The 19,685-nt window shown below is 37.6% G+C and overlaps 1 protein-coding gene across 4 annotated transcripts; it reads right to left on the reverse strand.

The window, feature by feature from the left end:
- Positions 1-345: 345 nt before the first annotated feature.
- Positions 346-19,627, reverse strand: nkx2.9 (NK2 transcription factor related, locus 9 (Drosophila)). 4 transcript variants are annotated; one of them, XM_064309387.1, is made up of 4 exons: positions 19,472-19,627; positions 5,267-5,354; positions 1,875-1,973; positions 346-1,458 (listed from the first exon to the last, which is right to left on the reverse strand). In XM_064309387.1, exons 2-4 carry the CDS (start codon positions 5,283-5,285, stop codon positions 941-943), a joined length of 636 nt encoding a protein of 211 aa, XP_064165457.1. In that variant the 5' UTR covers positions 5,286-5,354; positions 19,472-19,627; the 3' UTR covers positions 346-940. The 4 variants fall into 4 exon arrangements, with proteins under 4 accessions (XP_064165457.1, XP_064165365.1, XP_064165273.1 ...); XM_064309295.1 differs by lacking the exon at positions 19,472-19,627 and adding an exon at positions 6,359-6,603; XM_064309203.1 differs by having other exon boundaries at positions 1,875-5,354.
- Between the last annotated feature and the right edge of the window lie 58 nt (positions 19,628-19,685).

Below are 19,685 nucleotides of genomic sequence, written 5' to 3' on the forward strand. Positions count from 1 at the left end.
AAATCAACAATAATGTTTATTGCGGATTGTGTGGATTTTAAATATGATAGACACCGTAAACCACGTAAAGAATAATAACATACACCCTAAATGAAATAGGTAACATCCTACTTGAATAACAATAAATAAATAAACAAATAAACAAACCATAAAACTGGTGGAAAATTAATCACTTAGTATATACATTTTATTTTAATGACAGTCTCGCAATGGTGTATTTCTTCTTATAGAAAACAGATAAATGAAATGGTGCGCGTGCAACCATTTTTATTTTGTTTTTATATATAAAAAATAAAACGTGAACAAATTGAAGGTGTAAAGCACAGAACCAATGCACAAACGAAATTATAAAAAGGTCAGTTTATTCATATAGTACAACATTGATACAAATATATGCCTCAAAATGCTTTTTAAAAATACCGGGCGTCTGGTTTTATATAGTGAGAATACTGCAAAAATAGGTTACGAAATATGTCAAGTGTAAAAAAAAATCAGTGGCTTGGTTTAAACAGGACGTTCATACTTTCGGTAGCCTACTTTTGTTTCTGACACAAATACAGTGATGCGGAATTATAAGAAATATGATATTCTCTGCAAGCACATACACGTTAAAAAATCTCTTTAAAAATATCCGGCCGGTCACATTTCACATTAAAATATATAAAGTTAGGTAAGGGCTGACGAGTTACGAAAGTCAAGAACATTGTCTCCTTCTGGTCAAAATATTAATAAAGCATGTGCAAAATAGTTCTCATCCAGCAAACCAAGCAGCTTAAATTTTCACATTTTTTCATTAAGTTGCCAAAAACTCGTGAGCAAGTTCACAAAAAGAAGAAGGGTCTTGTGTCGAGCCACGCATTGGTTCTTGAAGCTTCGTTTTGAATAGTTTTTGAATAGTCCGTAGTGTGCGCACCACGCTCAAATGTTCTCAAATTCGGTTTCACCAAGCCCAGTGCTGTCTGGAGGCCACCGGGGTGGTTAAGTGCTGATATCTGGGAAACAGTGCAAGTGGCGACTGCTGAAAAGACTGGTACCCGTGGTTGCTGAATGATGCTGCGGTCGCTACCAACGGGATGCTACAGCCTGTCTTGTCTGGGTCGATAATGCAGGTGTATGGCTTGCCGTCTCGAACCAAAATGGGCACCACGACTCTGCGCACCATGGGGGGCTGATTGACGTCTGGGGATCCCTCCGTCCGAGCTCTCTTCATTTTGTACCTGTGGTTCTGAAACCAGATCTTCACCTGCGTTGGGGTAAGGCTGAGGAGGTGCGCGAGATGCTCTCGTTCCGGCGCAGACAGGTAGCGCTGTTGTCTGAAGCGTCTCTCGAGTTCGAAGGTTTGGGCCTTGGAAAACAACACGCGACGCTTCTTCCTCTTCTCCTCTGCCTCACATTCGGAAGAAAGCTCGGATTTCTTGGTGGAATCTGGTAATGTCTCCGGGCAACTCTCATCAGAGGCTGTTGGGATTATAAACATTTCAGTAAATATACGAATTTCAAATAAAGCAATGTTAATCAGAGGGTGCACCAAATGCAGCTGTCACAGAAGTGAACTATAGTCTACGAACTTATAACATAGACATATCCTCGAAGAAATGAATAATGGAAAATAATATAATAATTTTAAAAGAAACGTGTTCAGCCAATGTTAATCAATCGTGTGTATGTTAATGAATAGCACCAAGCTTTGCGTCTTTATCTGATACACGCTACGTGATGCATATTTGCTGTAAACATTAAGCGAATTTATGTCGTGTCTAAGTCTGAAGAATTTTTGACATGTACATCTCACGTGCAATGAAGGCATGGTGTTAAAATGATCATAAACTGTTGATTTCAGTTGTCAGTCACGGTCACGCGCGTGGAAGACTTACACAAGCAGTGGCCCGGGTCGCTCTCCAGCCAGGAAGAGTAGCTGCCGGTGGAGCGCGTGAGACTTGGAGAGCGCTGAGGTTCTGCGTCGGCGTCATGCTCTGGCAAATCCAAAATACTCCTCACAGTGAAGCTGATTTTCGCAATAGCCATCGTTTTTTTTTTTTTTTAATGGAAAAACAGGCCCGGTCGGCGTGCCCCAAAATCAATTAAAACTGGAGAGAGCTGCGCGCGGAAAGCAGGTTATCCACTGGAAGACGACAGAAGAGAGGCGCACGTTGTTACACGGGAACCTCCAGTAGCAGTGTGGACACCAGAGGCGGGATGCTTATATAAACAGCTGTCAGGGCTGCAAACACTAGCCGCTTTCAGAGTCGCCCTTCCATAAGATGCTAAGTACCTGAATGGCTCGAGTGCCGAAATCCCAGCGAGGGTAGGTGTAAATGTGAAGAATACCCCGTTACCTACACAATGGTCGAAGGAAACACTCCTCATCATTATATATTCTGTCCGATTCGCCGAAAGTGGGGAAACAGATAATGGTAATTGTTGCGGCTGAATCACGTCTTGGGTGGCAAGTGACAACAAGCGACCCCCCTCCCTCCTCAACAAACATCGCCGATATTTGCATACAAAGTGCACCATTAGCGTGATGCCCAGAGTTGTTTTAGCTAATTCATTAATGTGCTTTGTCTTCTAATTGCAGGTATGCATACTAAAAACGAAACAAAACAAAACAAACAAACACACACACATACACACACACACACACAAACGAATTAGGCTAGTATATATCAACAAATTTTATTTTCTTGAACCTGATGGCTCACATATCGTAAGAGTATATTTGTGACTTAATTTGAACATTTCGCCTTTAGAGTTCACACACAGTGTTAGCCGATTAATCAATTGATTGATCCTAAATATGTATTTTTATTATTATTTGAAAATGACTAGCAACAGTATCTTGATCAGGCTGTTGGACGCTGGAAGTGAGAAAGCATAAGGCCCTTGATATTGTCATGTGAAATATGAAATCCATATATGTTGAATGCACCTTACATTCTTTATAAATTAGAAAGAAATGCCTTGGAACCATGTGATGTAAATTAGGGTAAAAATGACCGATCGCAGATCAAACAAAATGTAACCAAATAAGAACAGAAGAGGTGTAACAGACAAATTAACTCAATCTGGAATAAATTGAGACGAGCTTATAGCGCAGGTGCTTGAAGGACAGGTGACTGCGTTTACTGGTAGTCTACATCTTCCACAGAACTTCGGAGGTGAACCCAGCACAAAGCTGATTTGCGTGAACTCTAAACAGGGAGTATTGCATAACGTTATTTACATCGCACGTCTGACAATAACTTAATGATCAACGAAAATATAAGTTTTTGTAGACTGTCTTTGACCGTTAAGGCCAAATCTCTTCCCGGACAAATCGAGTTACGTCGTGTAATGCTGTTATTACAGCATATTCCTGGTCTCTGTAGAACGGCACTTATACATCACAAATAACGGCGGTGGTCTTGTTTTAGTTGAGGATGGAGGCGTCGGTTTTGCATTCGACTCTCGCGCAGGCCCACGCCCTGCATAACACTTCAGGACATAAGTGCGCGAGGCAGCGCTTTGGCGTTCCCATGCAGTGTTCCAGATAGTCACATCTGCAGCGCGCCTTGGATGACAGCAGCCATTTGTCCCCGGCGGTGGATCTGCCTCCCAAGCGTCCTGGGTGGTCGAACGAAAAGGAACACAAATACATGCCAGCCAGAGCAAGGGAACAAAGGGGGGAAATGTAGCCCTACGTCCTGGACCCGTTGGAAGCATTTGTTCCAGTCAAGATTTTGCATTTGTTCAGTCCCGAAATAATACGTGATTGACGCCTTACCACAATGTGCTTTAACTTTCTGGGATAAATCCGAGCTTGTTCCTTGTTGTCATGGTTTTGAATGGGCCTGAATAGGATTTGGGCCACTATCTACTGCTCCACGTCTACTGCCGCCAAGTCTATACAGAGATATTAGTTATGCGTTTCGAAACTGAATTAAAAGCCTTTTAGTTTCCACTATCAAACGAAATCGTAGGCTTCAATGAGTTGACTTTATGAATGGCAAATAGCCTAAATATAATCATTGCATAACTCTGAATATGAGTTGTTTTTACACACGCCTATTATCAAACAAATAACTTTCACATCACCATTGCTTGGTCATTTTGACCGCTTATGAGTTGATATGGTTTTGGATGTATAGTATGACGTTTATAGGCTACTACATTTGCTACACATTTATGCCGGCTGTCTTTCCAGGAAAGCACCGAGCGCATAACCCCCAGAACCCATCTATTGATGACCAACCTATCTCGGTTAAGAGAACAAACACGCCAACTTTGTCCACTGGAGAGACTTCGCTTGCTTGGCACACAGATTACTGTATGGTGCTGCAAGTACCCTTAATTTACAGAGGACTCTCAATTTAAGTGCAAAACCCGACAAGGCAAAGACAAGTCATGTTCAGACTGGAGAATTCCGCACTACAATAGCCCCTCGGAGCCTCTTAATCTATTAAACACCCACAGGCAGAAGTGTGCTTCACCGAGAGGAGGTACTTCCAAACTACCGAGGGCTCTTCACAACCAAATATTTGCTTTCGTTATTAGACGCTTTCCTAACAAACAGGATACTTGGCCGACTACACACAAAATATACATTCATCCTGTCGTCAATGCGTAATACCGCTTAGGTTTGTGGGCGCGAAATACACCATATTACGGTGAAATATAAATAAAATATACCCCACTTGTGTTTGTAGGAGTCATTGTGGCCTTACTTAGTACTGTCGAAACCGCAACAATTTAATGATTTTTTATTTTTTATTTTTTAAACAAATGCGCCGTAGGCTAAGCCCTTGTAAATCACGAAAAGGTATGTACAAGATTCCAGACAAGCATCCCGGCTATATGTAAGTTAAAATAGCGACGTGGCATATTATTTGTAACCTTTTACAAACAAAATCAATTTAAATATGGCACACATTTGCGGTGGAAGGTTAACCGAGGCCTATACAAAGTGACATTCGAAGAGGCCATTCGAAACGTTATCAGCGCAAGTGCCAAGATAATTGCGAAAAGCGCAACGGAATCGGAAAGCGCTACTGTATTTATCCATTTATATTCTGACATGCCCTAGTACACACGACCGACAAATACACACTCACATACGGGCATGCCCAAAACGTGTTTCGATTTCTTTAAACAGTCGTAATTAATTTCTCATTACAAAAACACGTGCGTGTATTTTTTTAAATATACAGAACTATTAGCGCTCTAGGCTTATAAATTATACTGATATTTCACATTCTGTCATAGAAGAACAGGATACTTAATACGTCACCTTCTTTATGACCCCACATATGGCTCGTAAATCTTTCTGAAGGTCACCTGATGTGGAGATATCCTTCTCCATGACCACATACGCAAGCCTGAAACAGAGAACACAACTTGGCAAAGTCGTCCTGGGACCGTCCTTTAATTTATAAAACAGGTTTTAATTCAACACGATTGAACTTTTTAGAACAAATTCCCCTCAATAATCCCCAGCTAGCCTTCTCAAACTGCTTTGTTCACAGAACAAAGTCTTCTGAGCAAAACGCGCCAAACTTTGGACTATACGACTTCAGTTCAGCAATATGTATGAATGAATGCGATGACATATATACAGATGAATACAATGTCTTTTTTGGTAGTTGATATAGGTAAAAGATCTGAAACTACATTTTTTTTTTTCATGAAAACGGATCTCAAAGTGAATTCAAATGCAATAATCAGCATGCTCTAAATTTGTAGGAAAATTAGGCATGTGTGCAAATACATCTGGGTTCTGTTGATTAAAACAATGAAGTGTTTAAGCTTGAAACCCTATATTAAAAATAAAAAAACTACCAACCTTATCAAACCCATGCATCCGCAAGAAATAATATTTACAAAGGAGAAAAAATCTGTCTTTGAGAACATTTTCTCCTCCTTTTAAATGCAGCAACAGTAACCATATTCTTGAATTGTATTCTTTTTTACCGGTGCTTGGCCTATTGTCTAACGGATTACTTCATGTATATATTTATTTAATGTATTTCTCAGTTAATGCAACGAAGCAAATCAAAATAATGCAGTATATCTACAAGATATCTGGAAGTAAAATTCAGAAATACAAGCATGCATTCCTTTTTGGAAAATTACAATTGCTTTTTATATTTATTATGTACATTCTCATTGGTTTTTGTTTTGTTGTGTTTTTTTACATCGATATTTTATGTAGTAGATGGAACTCATATCGAACTATAAAATGTTACTGAACATCCAGAAATGTGCAAAACCAGTATAAATCACACCGAGGCTACAGCTGAATCCCCCTAATCAATTGAGGCCTCGGGTACAAAGCCATCTCCTTGGTGACCACAGTATTTGCTTAGGGGACTGAGAGTGTCACCTTTGACCTCCTGAGCAACCGAAGCAGGAACAAGTTTCTTGGGCTCTTCCAAAGTACCACTTTAAGTTCCCTTAACAAGTCCATGGCAAACAGCACTGGAAGACGGAAATAAAAAATAAAAAAATAAAAAAGTCAGAAGACTGTGAATTACTCATTTAAATTGTGAATATATGTTCCTTAATGTGTTTCCAACATAAATATACATTATTGAAGTTAATGAAGAATTACATGGTGTATTATTGCTAAAACGATGAACACCATTTCTGTACCATCAATTAATGCATTATATACAGATTCACCCCATTTATTATTTTTGCAATTTTTTTTCAATTTGTGTGTGTTTGTTTGTCTGGTGTATTTTTTAAGAGAAAGAAAGAAGGTAAATAAATTAAAGGAATTGTTTTGAAAACAAACACATTTAAATACATAAAAGAATTAGGCAGACTAAAATGAAATTGTATAAATGATATAAATTTGAATTTGAATTTTATCCTAAAACGAATATGCTATTTTAAATGAATATTTATAAAGGTCCAAAACACAAGAGAAAATGTTAACCTATTACAGGCTGGGATCCAATCTAACTGTTGATTGCTCCTTTTTTGTGTGAGGATTACATTTTATAAGAGTAAATCATGAGGAAAAAATAAGCAGGAAAATATAATAATCTGGGGGGAACCTCATGTTGATATTACATGCAAAGATTACTTTAAATTTAAATAACGTAAATCTGAAAATGACAAATAATTACTTTAAGATTTAATATCAATCTTATTTTTAAGTGAAATAAATCTGGACCTGAACAAAACTGAAACAAAGCATAGTAAAAATTTGCTAATTGTATAAGAACAAAGGAGGAATCTTTCACCTAAAATCAGTTCCTAATTTCAAAAATTATTTCCACAAACAAATTTTCCCCCGAAAATGAGTAGATAAATCAAGCAGAAAAATGAACTAAAGAAAAGTCAAAATCTTTAATATATGCAAAAACTTCAAAGCCCAGGGTTCGCACAATGCTTTGCAAATACTTTCTATGAGACCAAAGGGCATAGCAAACATATGATTGATCAATTGCATGACATTTTGTAAAGAATGTTAAAACTACTGTGTTCACGCAGTAACCAATGTGGCGCAACATGCAGCCTAACTCATGCAGTGGTGGCTAACTAGGTAGCCAGAATTATGTACAACGAGCTATTTTTTTCATGTGTCATCGCGAGGCCCAACTCAACCGCTTATGGCCAACCAGTGGGTCACAATTCACAGTTTAGGAGCCACTTAGGGACACTGTGGGATACATTAATGTACTCACTCATTCATTCATTAATTCATTCATTTGTTCTTTTGTTTGTTTGAGCAAGGCATAGCATCCATTGAGTGTTCTCTTACACACCTCTGTGAAAGCACACCAGGCACATCTTTTCGTGTGGGGATACTGTAGGCTGTCGTGGCCAACTTTAGTCCACTCTAGGATTAATCTGGCTCTGCTGAGGTCAGTATTCCTTAGCTAAAGTGCTACAGTGTCCGCACAATTCAGTTCACAAGCATGCATCAGACATTACGTTATTTTGTTTGTTTTTACTCCACACAGCCACACACTGTTGTCACACTATATTAAGAAGAATTGGTGCCAAGTAAGAGTGATATTTTTTTAAAATAGCTCTAGACTAAAATAAATGATTATGATGACAACACGAAAATAAACAAGACAGGGCACGAGCGCCTTTCTTTGTAAGATAATTTCAATACAACAGTACCCTCTAGTGGATAATACTATAGATTCAGTCTCTGTTGTTCAGTTAATTTCTAAATTTAAAAGATCAATCCACTATTCTATGAAATAAATGTTTTCTCAAGTTAAACGATAGTAAAGCTAAAAAAATGGCATCCGCACCAAGTCTATGGGACTTTTCACCTCTTTTAGTATAATAACACATATTATGTAAAGTCAAAATGGCCTATCTCAATAACCTTGAATGAAGGAAGTATATATACTGCAAAAGCCTACCTCAACCTAGAGGGGCAAAAATAAATTAATACAAAAACTTTCCATGCTTATTTTGTCATCTTTCACAGAGAAACCATATTATTCATATTATGCCTGCCCGGGAAGCAGAAGTAAAACAAATTGGAGGAAGAAGAGGTTACATTAATTGCAACGTACAATATTAAAATAGAAGTTTTTTTTATCAGACTGCAGTGCACATATACAGTCTCAGTCTCCTCGTTCTCCTTAAAACGATTGAAAAATTGGTCGCATGCAGAAGACTGGAGACAATTCGAAACACGTTTTAATTTCACCAGCAGATGGCACTGCTTTCTATGGGAATGAATACTCTGTGCATGGATTCTCTGTCACGGACGCCTTCAGCTGCAATGGGCAAATTGCACAGAAAACGTAATTGTTTGCTAAATTCCACAAATATAGAATAAATCTTTTATTTGGAATTTTGTGGTGACATCTGCGTATACACACAGCGCGTCCAACAACAATCTCCAAATGACAACAATCAAAATCGCAACTTCATTTAATTATAATTTCAATTTGTCTGAGTACACTTCGGGTTATGACCAAGGCATGGGTTTGACGAAACAATTGATATACACTACGACAAATGAAGATTTCAAGTTTTTTTTACATGAAATTAGCAGTGTTCATTAAACGATAAACGAATGAGTAAACTGTAGGAGCAGTTTAAAGCCAATAGTAAGCTGGCAATAAGAACATTGTGATCTTGAGAACTCCATGTCCCCCGGATACATTTTTTTGCATAATAATCTCCACCAATACACGAGTGAGGCTGTTGATTTGTGATGGAAAATGACAGTCAAATAACTCAGAAACTAATTTCAGCTGAACGAAACGTATGCTTCAGATCGATGAAGTTCTTCGTAATAACGAATTTTATTTTGCCATCTTCCTTGAATGAAATTACACATTTTTTTTCTTTAATGGTCAGGATTGGTTTTCGTTACAAATGATTAATTTCAGTATACTAATTTATCCTAATTTAGCCTCCATACAATTACGTGGTCCATAATGCCTTCTGCACATGCACAGATTTAAAAGCACAACCGTGGTCGTTTAAGACGTTCAAAGTGTTGATTAGGGGAAGAAAATACGCTCTAAGTTACCAAGGAATGTAATATTTAATGATAATCAATGCCAGGTGACGGCACTAACAACCATCAGTGTGATGGATACTTAAAAACGTCGTAAACATTGTTGCTTTTGTCCTCCTCACGTGAAACCCACTGCGACCTCTGAAACGTGAATACACATGTCGTTAACCTAGGCTCGTCCTCATTACGGTGGAATTATGTTACAGGCTACAACCTCTGGAAGTGTGTTAACCTGAAACAGAATTTAGGTGACTCCGTTTAATATTATAACGGTCACATCCATCGCTGAAAGTGTGAAGGTTTAACAAAGTTTTTGTTAAACAGCTTGAAAGTTAGCGCTTTTCTTTTTTCTTTTTTCTTTTTTTTTTTTACAACACTTCAGTAAGAGTATAAGCTATGGTTTGAAAACAAAATAAAATATACATATTATGTTGAATGCTACTACACACATGAACTTGGTAATAGTTTTTAAACATTCAGATTCATTTTCTTCGTATAGGCGGAAGCTGATAACTCAGAGTGGAATGGTCTATTCTTTTCTTTGGAACGAAGGTAAAAGTGGAATTGCCTCGTCACCGCCTAGCGTATTGTCAGCTCATTTTTCTTGATACCTCTGGGGGTTCTCTCTCATTTTGAAGGATAACTTATCAAAATGAATAGGTGCCGGCCTATAGGCTACCTAACATGGGCGAGTCACAACTTCAGTGACATTGAGATCATTTGGACATATCTGCGTTACGAATGAAAGTGCTTCAAGTTCATTAACATATCAGCTATTAACATTTACAGATCATGACTATTCTGTCGGTGGTGATCAAGAACAGGTGATTCAGTTCACTAGTTTCATTAAGAGCGCAAAAGCGAATCCGTGTCTTCGGCCTCTTAAAACACATCAGCAATCATATTTAAAGCAGAATAGTTCACAACGCCCCTATCAGCCATTTTCGATAGCAAACAGCCTCTTTCTAATCGCAATACGCGCCAAAAGAAATTGCACTTCATTCCAAGGTGTTGTAAAGAACATGGGGGCCTTTCCTTAAAATGTGAGAACTAGAAATATACAAATCTCTTGTTATTATTCAAATGTCAGGTGGGAGAAACTACTCAATAAAGGACAGGATTTAATGGAACCACAATCGCATATATAAATATTGTATAATGATGACGAAGACTATGATGGTGACGCATTTTACTATTATTGTCAATAATGTCACAACATAGATGCTTTACAGATCCAAAGAGAAACAGCCTAATTTGTGGGATATGAATCGCGTTTTCCTGGCTAAAAAACTCAATAAGAATTTTAAAAGGTTCCTATGCAATTATAATAAAATAAATAAATAATAATAATAACAACAAAAATAATAGAAATAGTAATAAATGTATTTGTTTGTATACCACTGCTACTACTACTACTACTACTGCTGCTGCTAATAATAATAATAATAATAATAACAATAATACCTCTCTATGTGAAAATTGAAATATATATTTAAATATCATTACATGTTGCTATGAATCATATCCTCATATATGATCGGAGTCATTAAGTTGATAAAAATGGAAATTTTAGTCCCTTAATAGTCACGTGCCTCCCTGAAATTACATTTGAATAGGTGTAAAATTTGTGGTTGTAAAACCATCGCATTGGCTTTTAGGAAAGTAACCTGAAACCTTACATTGTCATGCGGTACTGTTCACCGTGCTCATCAAATTGGTGCATTTTGTCTATCCGTCCGTTAACCCCGTGTATAAATCTATGACAACCGACTACGTTTTTTTACGAGGAAAATGGCCTGTAGCCTAACCTCTGCAGTAGCTTATGGAAAAGGCATGCACTCACTGTCAGCCTGAAGTTTTCCATCACACAAGAGGCAATAACTATTTAATATGCGAAAACGGCTTTCAGGCCCATGGCGTCCGTCTCGTGGTAAAAGTTTATTGATGATCGTTGGAAATCTATGGTCGTTCAAGACTTGTAAAATCGGCAATAAATCAGAAAGCGTGGGCTTGTCAGGCTCGTGTTTATTTATTATTATCACCATTCCCAATGGATTAAACTCAAACAGCCCCCCAAAATAGACTTTGATAAAAATGACTGATTTCGAATCAGTTGTTCCATACTGTGAAAGCATTAACAGAAGACGACTCCAGCTAATTTATAACGACCGTTGAAAGTCGGTCGCCGAACTGGGACCAGAGTTCTGGGGGAAACAAAGTTTTGGGGGAAACTGCATCGTTCCTTCCTTTCCCTTTTCAGACATTTTTTTCTGTAGTCGTTAATGGAACTTCCAGTTTCCAGCTGAAACAGTTAGACTTATTTAAACCCTTTTCTTCTTCTCGTTTTGGCAATACTGGTACATCAATCAAGTGGTAAGTGCGATTCACTTCAGTTATTTAGACAAAGGCCCTAATTTGTTTCTGATGAGATAATAAAGCGCATGTATGTTATCTCATGTGCTATTTTTTTATTATTCTGCCAAATGACACATCCCACCAATATGCAGTACGATTCAATGGAGAGGAGACAAACGCAACTCGCAAACACATGTTAAAAATGACATATTAATAAGCTGTTTCCACATATAATTACCACTTACAGGCATAGTAGTTGACAAACTGATTGCTAAACAGCACATGTAGCCTATATCTATATAGCTTGAAGGTTTGATGGTTGGGGGTGGGGGGGGGGGTGGGGGGGGGGGGGCTGTATTTTGTATTCGTTGAATAGCACGACTTCGAGTTAAAAAATCTTGACATAAAATTGAAATAATTCTTGGTATCACAGATGTTGAACATGACAATGGCCATAAACCTTATTTATTTTTTCCACCAATGGAGCATGAAAATATACTTCGTTACAACAGCATGCAATCATTACAACCAATGGATAGAATGCAACTATGTAAAAAATAAACTATCAAACGCATAATAAATATAAACTATTAATAGTTCATTTTCACACTAGACAAATTGTAGGAGATATTTATTTATGCAGCATAAAAATGCCTAGATTCATAGTGTTACATATAGGTTACTTTTTTACCAATTTCAATACTTCCGCCTATTTTTCATCTATCGTTCACCGTCATTATTTTTCAATGTGATGTTGTTTCATCATAACAAAACAAGAAACGAAAATATGATTATAATATAGCATATTCTATTTTAATATTACGATTATATTCATAATAATCACCATTATAATAATATAGACAGACTTTGCTGTATAACCGCCAGAATGCCGCCAGTATTGCCAATTGTGTTTTATCCTGTATATTACACAATGTATTACAGAATCATTTCTTGTTCCATCGCACCTGTGGTACTGCAGTGTAAGTCAATAGAGCTGTGTCTTATAAACATCGTGCTGCCTATGCAGAAAACTGCTGGGAACAGTGACAATGGATTTTAGGATCGGGTCAGTAAAACCTCACAGCTTCGTAAGCAAAGCAGCCATGCACGTGACACAAACCGCGCTGCTTTATTTATTTATTTACTTCTTAAAAGTTTAGTTTAAATTTTGGCGGATCTTTTTTTGAATTTATGTGGAATATGTTCAGAAACAGATTCAACGGTTTTCCACTTCGTCGTTAACTTGGACTTGGACTTAAGCAAGTGTTTCATTTCTACACGTTTTCACGTCATCTCTCATTAAATCTACTAAAACGACCATCAAATACACGCGTAACGATTTGTCACTCAACGAGTCAAGGAAAATATTTTAGATTTTATGTGGGTCGGAGAACGTATAGGCCTATGGAGTGTGTGGGGCTCGGGCCAAAGTGGGAACTTTTTGTTTCCGTTAAGCAATGCTACCTACAGCCAACTTTTATAGCACCAATTATTCAATGATTAATGATCGCTCTGTCTTTCTAGGGAACAAGTCATAATTATTAGTGCGTCGACTATAGGCGAGGAGGAAAGAATTTGGGCTGAAATGGCAGTTGATCTCCAGTGGAGGGCGCCACAACTGTTTCCCGGGTTTGCAAAATACTATGTTGTGAGGACCTTGATAGTCCTAGAATGTATCAAGTAGAACAATGACACATAGGATACACAAACTTGAAATACCGTTAATAATTTTGGTAATAGACTCACAACAGTGTAGTCATCACGGTTATGATAAAAATGATGATATTGGTTAAAGCAAAAGCTGGTACAAGAATCGTTTCTCCTTCCTGATGAAGGTTGAGTGTACACTAACGCCCAGTCAGCCAACTCTGGAACTCTCACGTGCAGACAAGTACTTAGCCAGCAGACAAGAGTACCCAGAGGACCACACTGACACGAAGTGCAGCCACGCGCTGACTTATCCAGAAACGTGTTCTCTGACAAAACGCATAGCCGACACAGAAACCTGTCTCACTGAGGCTGGGAACTTGCTTTAGAAACGATTGGTAAACGCAGAAAGCGTCGTACAAGGAATTTGCTAAAATATATTGATATTGATCCCCCCTGGAGACAGAAGCTGATGACTCTTAAATAGGTAGGAGCAGACAACAAACATGTAAACATACGGTATAATTCGTGTCATTTTTTATTGCATTCACACTATATGTAGTTAAAACAACTGCCCTCGGTAAAAACGGACAAACCCAAAACACGTGTGATCATAATTTTAATCTGTGCTCTTATTGTCATCATAGCGAGTAAATTGACATTGAAATCTGAATGACACCTGAACAAGATAATCCAATTTAACATTATATATACTGCATTCAAGGGAGATCAACGTTCTTCCTGTCATCCCGAACTAAACGTGTGATTTAAACGGTCAATGCACACTGCATGCCAGCCACATAGTTTTGTGTTGTGTTTTTAAATCGTTCTAATGACAAAAATGCAAAAGCATTGCAACTGTGCATTTTTCACAGGGACTAACTTCGAAACAATCGACATTTCACACAAATGTATAATTCATGCTGACCCAGTACCCTATCCAGTGTTTAAAATTCATCTGTGATTAGGATCGGGGTCAGGATGTCATTTAGCTTATAGGTATGTGATCACGGCATGTTTCCCTGTAAAGCATTGTAAACAGTGCATATATAGCACTGTGGCGGGAAAACATTTGTGTTTCCGGCTTCACTGATGATAAATGAAGCGAATTAGCCTATATGTCACCCACTAGAAGACACACCCACACAAAAACACACACGCGCAAGCGACCTGTTATTGTTGCTGCAGTTGTTGATGTCCTTATTTTTGTTATATGTGGGAATAATGTGCAATTTCACGAGAAATACGCACGATGCTTGACTCCACTTTGAATTCGAATGGAATTGGAAAAATACCTGAATGGATGTCTTGTTTTGTATTAGCCTACACCATGATCGTAAAATTAAGGATATCCGTGTAGGTTAAATTCAATCTCACAGGAGAGAAACAAAAAATGGTTTACAATAACTTGTAGCCCAGCTCAAATTATGTTCACATTCCAAAACCAAGATAGGCATGTCTTGGCGCACTGAATGGATTTAGAGTGATGCTCCGTGTTGAACTGTGGTTTTACCAATTCAGAATGCATCATTTTGAACCAGTTGAGCTGCATTCTTAAATAACTGACGATTCATATTTGAAATGGGAACCATCAGTCTTTTAAAAACTAGCACCAGGAGACAAGAGTAAATTGATCTTTTAGTGATGCAAACCGAGTCTTGATCACTTAATCGAATCACTATAGAGTTAAAGCGTAATTTAAGCATTTTAGCAGAGGTAAAATAATTTTCATCTTTATAAGAATCCAGCGCAATCTCCGAAAGTCACAAACACATAATAAGCGTCCATAATACGTATAGCAACCAAACCGTTAAAATATTATCACGAAATGTCATCGGATTGCATCAAGATCAACTATTAAACACGAGCCCGGTATATGACCCTGCCCGACCAAATAAGCCAAGAGATTTACCGCTCTCTCTCCGACATTTTTTGACTGCAGGATTTGACGACTTTGGCCCAGCTGGAATGTTACATATATTACCAAACGTTCCTACGCAATCTTACGTTTCCGTACTCATTCAGGAATAAGCCTATACTTAATAATAAACTTAGTAAAGCCACTTACATAGTTCAACGGATTAATACCGCAGGTGTGAGAATGATCATAATTATAATCCCTATTCGTGGGTAGGCAGATGCCATCAAAAATTAGGTGCAGTTATCAAGCGGAAATCAGCTTCGTCTGGAACGTTATATGCTTAAACCAGAGGTGTCCAGTCTTACCCGAAAAGGGGGTGGGTGCGGGGTTTTCTGATTCAACTAATTAACTAATCATGGTACCCGAAACATGGCCTCGATAAGTAGAATCAGGTATGTTAGTGCCGGGCTAAAACAAAACCCAACACCCACATCGGTCATGTTTGGATAAGATTGGACACCCCTGGCACGAACGACCGGATGAATGAATGAATGAATGAATGAATGAATGACCTTGTATCATTTTTATTTATGGCTTTATTTACCAGTTTCAATATGGAGCTTGTACCTTGGTAGTCAAAATAATAATTTTATGGAATTTTGTTCTGTACTGTAATTTTACTTATTCATTTATAACTAGTGACTACCTCGACTGCTCCTCTAGAATATTCAACTCTAGACCTCATGTGCTTTATAAGAATGTGGGTTATATGTTACGCAAATGCAGTTTGATATAGGTGCGCCAATTCACCGAATTCACTCATAGCCTATGATGCCCGCATCGGTCTCGAGGTCTAGCAAATACGAGGGCTTTAGCTAACGGCAGTCGCAAAGGCTGCAGCCTTACATCCCCACTGAGTAGCTGTGACTAACCGTAAGCATCCACAAGAAACTAGCCTCGGAATGCAGTAGCGTAGCATTGCATTGTATGTGATAACATACAGTTTCTCAGAATATGACACAAGAATATTTAGACATTTTCCCACAGTGCCTGCAAGAAACAATAAAACAATGGCCTGTATTCAATGCCCTTAACTCCGATTTACAAAAAGCAATCGATCTTTTTTTCTTCACAAACAATAATTAAAACTAACCAGCAAATTGAGTTCATGAGGAAAAATATGAAAGCGTACTTTTACCTGTTACAGTGAAGGACAAAGGTCGATTGAATGTAGGCAATGTCTTTATAATAGTTATGAATATGACTTCAGCCGTGACAGGTTGAGAGACAATATCCACACTAACACGGTCTGCACGAGAACAACGAATTTTTCGGGCTTTTCACCTACTAGGAAAATTTTAAATGTTGTATTACATGAATAACAGCCTTAAATAAACGCCTAATGATATACGCATATACGCAAAGATATAATCATATAGAAATATAGTGAAAATAACAATAATTATTTAAATTAAAATTACAAGCTTTGTAAGTTTAAACTATCCGTTATATGCAAATCAAATTGGGCTTTATTTCGCAAACCTACAGATTGCCCAGCAATACTGTCATAATTTATTATTACAATAATAATAATAATCATAATAATAATCATAATTATAATCATAATAATAATAACAATAATTATTGTTATTATTATTATTGTTATTATTAACAATTTCAACAATTAAGAGAATGCACATACTTTTCAATAAAATTGGTATTTATGGTTCAAAAAAACCACCTATGTAAACATTTTAAATACATTTGCAGCCTAAATGTTTTAGATTAAGCACTGTAATATAAAATAAATTAGGTCACGCTGGGTTAGTTGTGGTAACACCAATAAACAAAAAACAATAAACACCAATTCATCATAAATACGACTTTTCGTATTTTTATTTAGTCACTTGTGACTGGATCTACGCCTCTAGTGCACGCACATCTGTAGCATTTTAAGAAAATGAGTAACAACCACGAATTAAGGCAAGGAATAAGGGTGTTTATAACACTGAAATTCAGTCATAGAGCATCCATCGATTTTAAGGGGTTAATGACACCTGTGTTTGTCCATAGTCTCATCCACTCCCCTCCGCGCGCTCAAAGAGGCACCGCACCTGTGCGCAATTTGCGTCGAAAAGCACGCGATCGGATTTAAGTCTTATAGTAATGGCATTATGTAAGCTTCATTAGCCAATACCGTGACCACCAACACGGAAAATGGGAAATTGATGTAAAATGTATCGTTCGTAGAAAAAAACTAGAGGTGTTTTGAATTGCTCAACCGAGACCCGTGTTCTCCTGGATGTGACCTTTGTTATTTCAGACCTCCGGGGCGCCTCAATGGAAACACGTTGAGCACGTACACGACCGATAAACATTATCCTTTATCCACTGGAGACCGAGAGAAACTAGGGGCCTGGAAAACGAGCTCTTCCGATATAGAAACATATCGGGAACACCCATCGAGCAAAAGAGAAGAGAAAGAGGAAGAGAGGAGGGGGAGAGGGGGAAAGGTGAGACGAGGAAGAGAAAATATTAAGACGGCGTTTTGTCACGGTCCAGGTCATGATTTGCTATCTCGCATCAGCTGATAAAATGAATGGACTGTTGGGCAAATGGCCAAGGTTTATAACTGTAAAAATAAAGTCGCACACAGACCAAGGTACAACAAGGCACACCACTAAACCCATAGTTATTTTTAAGCAAGCGAAGTTGAGAAGGGGAGAATATATTTCGCAATGAAGAAAAAACACGAGCTGTTTACACAGCGTTGATCCTGTGGATTTTTTTTTCTTTTTCTTTTTTTAATGGCGAGGTGAACCTATTTATATGGAACCTGCAGGAGAATTAGAGAGAAATTAGCGCGAAAGGCAGGTTCGAACACCGTCAGGGAAGCCTCAAGCAACGCCGGGTACAAGTCTACAGCAGTGTAAACAGGAAGCAAAGACTAAAATGACATACAAATATGTTAATATTTATATACAATGGTTGTCGAGAAGCGCCATGTTGCAATATATTGCCACATTTGAGAGGCATTTCCGTTTTAGAGTGCGAAATTGAAAAAAGTTTTGCACAAAATCTTAATTGAGCTTAAATGAATATTTGATTTTAATTAAAGACACCATCACCAAGTTAATATCTGCGAATATACGATTTGAGTAACCAAAGCAAAAATCAGAGAACATACATGGGCTAGCGTTGTAAAGATTTACATATGAATATTCTAGGCCATATTTTATGCATGGGCAGTTTGATGTGCTTTTGTTCTGGGTATGTTGCATAACATCGTAAACTATGTGTAAACTTCTAAACTGAATTTGATTTTGTTATATTTCAAACAACGCTTTGAATATCGCGGTTGAGTTCTACAACGAAATAAAACTTTAACAAACAAGAAACATACATTCAATGATGCGCATTCTAAACAAATACCCTGATCGTCTTTAACGGTACACTTAGACTTTTTAGACATTTTAAAAACAAATATGATTATTCTCATCTAGCATTCTTTGTTCTTGCAATAGTCTACTATTTAATACACGAAACACTGTGTTAGTTTAATAATAATAGAATTCAACATTGTAAATTAATTTCAACTTTGCGGATGCCTGGCATTATATGCAAGTACACAGTAAAATGTGCAGCGTTAAATCACCTCTTACAGAGTAGGCCTATATATGGTCCCTGTTGGGCTCATTTGTACTCTGACAGAGTTGAATTAATACTGCCCATCTTACTGTGTACTACATGGCAAGACTTACTCTAACTGGATGTGGTTTAAATGCAGCTTGTTTAGTTGTGTATTTGTAAATGGAAGTGTCCATTATCTGACCATCTGGTTTTATTTTTTACCTCAAGTAATAATGAATTTAAGTTACATTCAAAATGGAATAAACGTATAGCCTAATAAAATATGTGCACAGCAAGACTCAATATATTTCCAGTGTCCCGTTTAATTTCTCAAAAAATTGGAAAACAGCTGTAATTGTAATTATTAATATGCAATTGTAAACAGTACCATTGTTTTGCGATTTAACAAAAATAAATAAATGTTCTGTTCTTGAACATATTGAACGATATAGCATTACACAAAAGTTATGTATGCATGTGTGTATGAATTAACTTACCATTCCAATGATGTTAAAACATTTCAATATATGATAGCAACCTTGCCTCAGTTCGAATGGGAAAGGGAAAACCCTCGCTACCGCGACTGCATGTCATGTCAATTCTTTTGGCCAATGACTGCACACCATATGCGGAAATCGAAATCTGATTGGCGCTCAGGGTTTCAATGAGGATCTTTTTTTTTTTGGAAGTCCGGCCCATGGTTGTATTGGA

The sequence above is a fragment of the Anguilla rostrata genome, chromosome 1 (genome assembly GCF_018555375.3).
Source record: "Anguilla rostrata isolate EN2019 chromosome 1, ASM1855537v3, whole genome shotgun sequence".
NCBI lineage: Eukaryota > Metazoa > Chordata > Actinopteri > Anguilliformes > Anguillidae > Anguilla > Anguilla rostrata.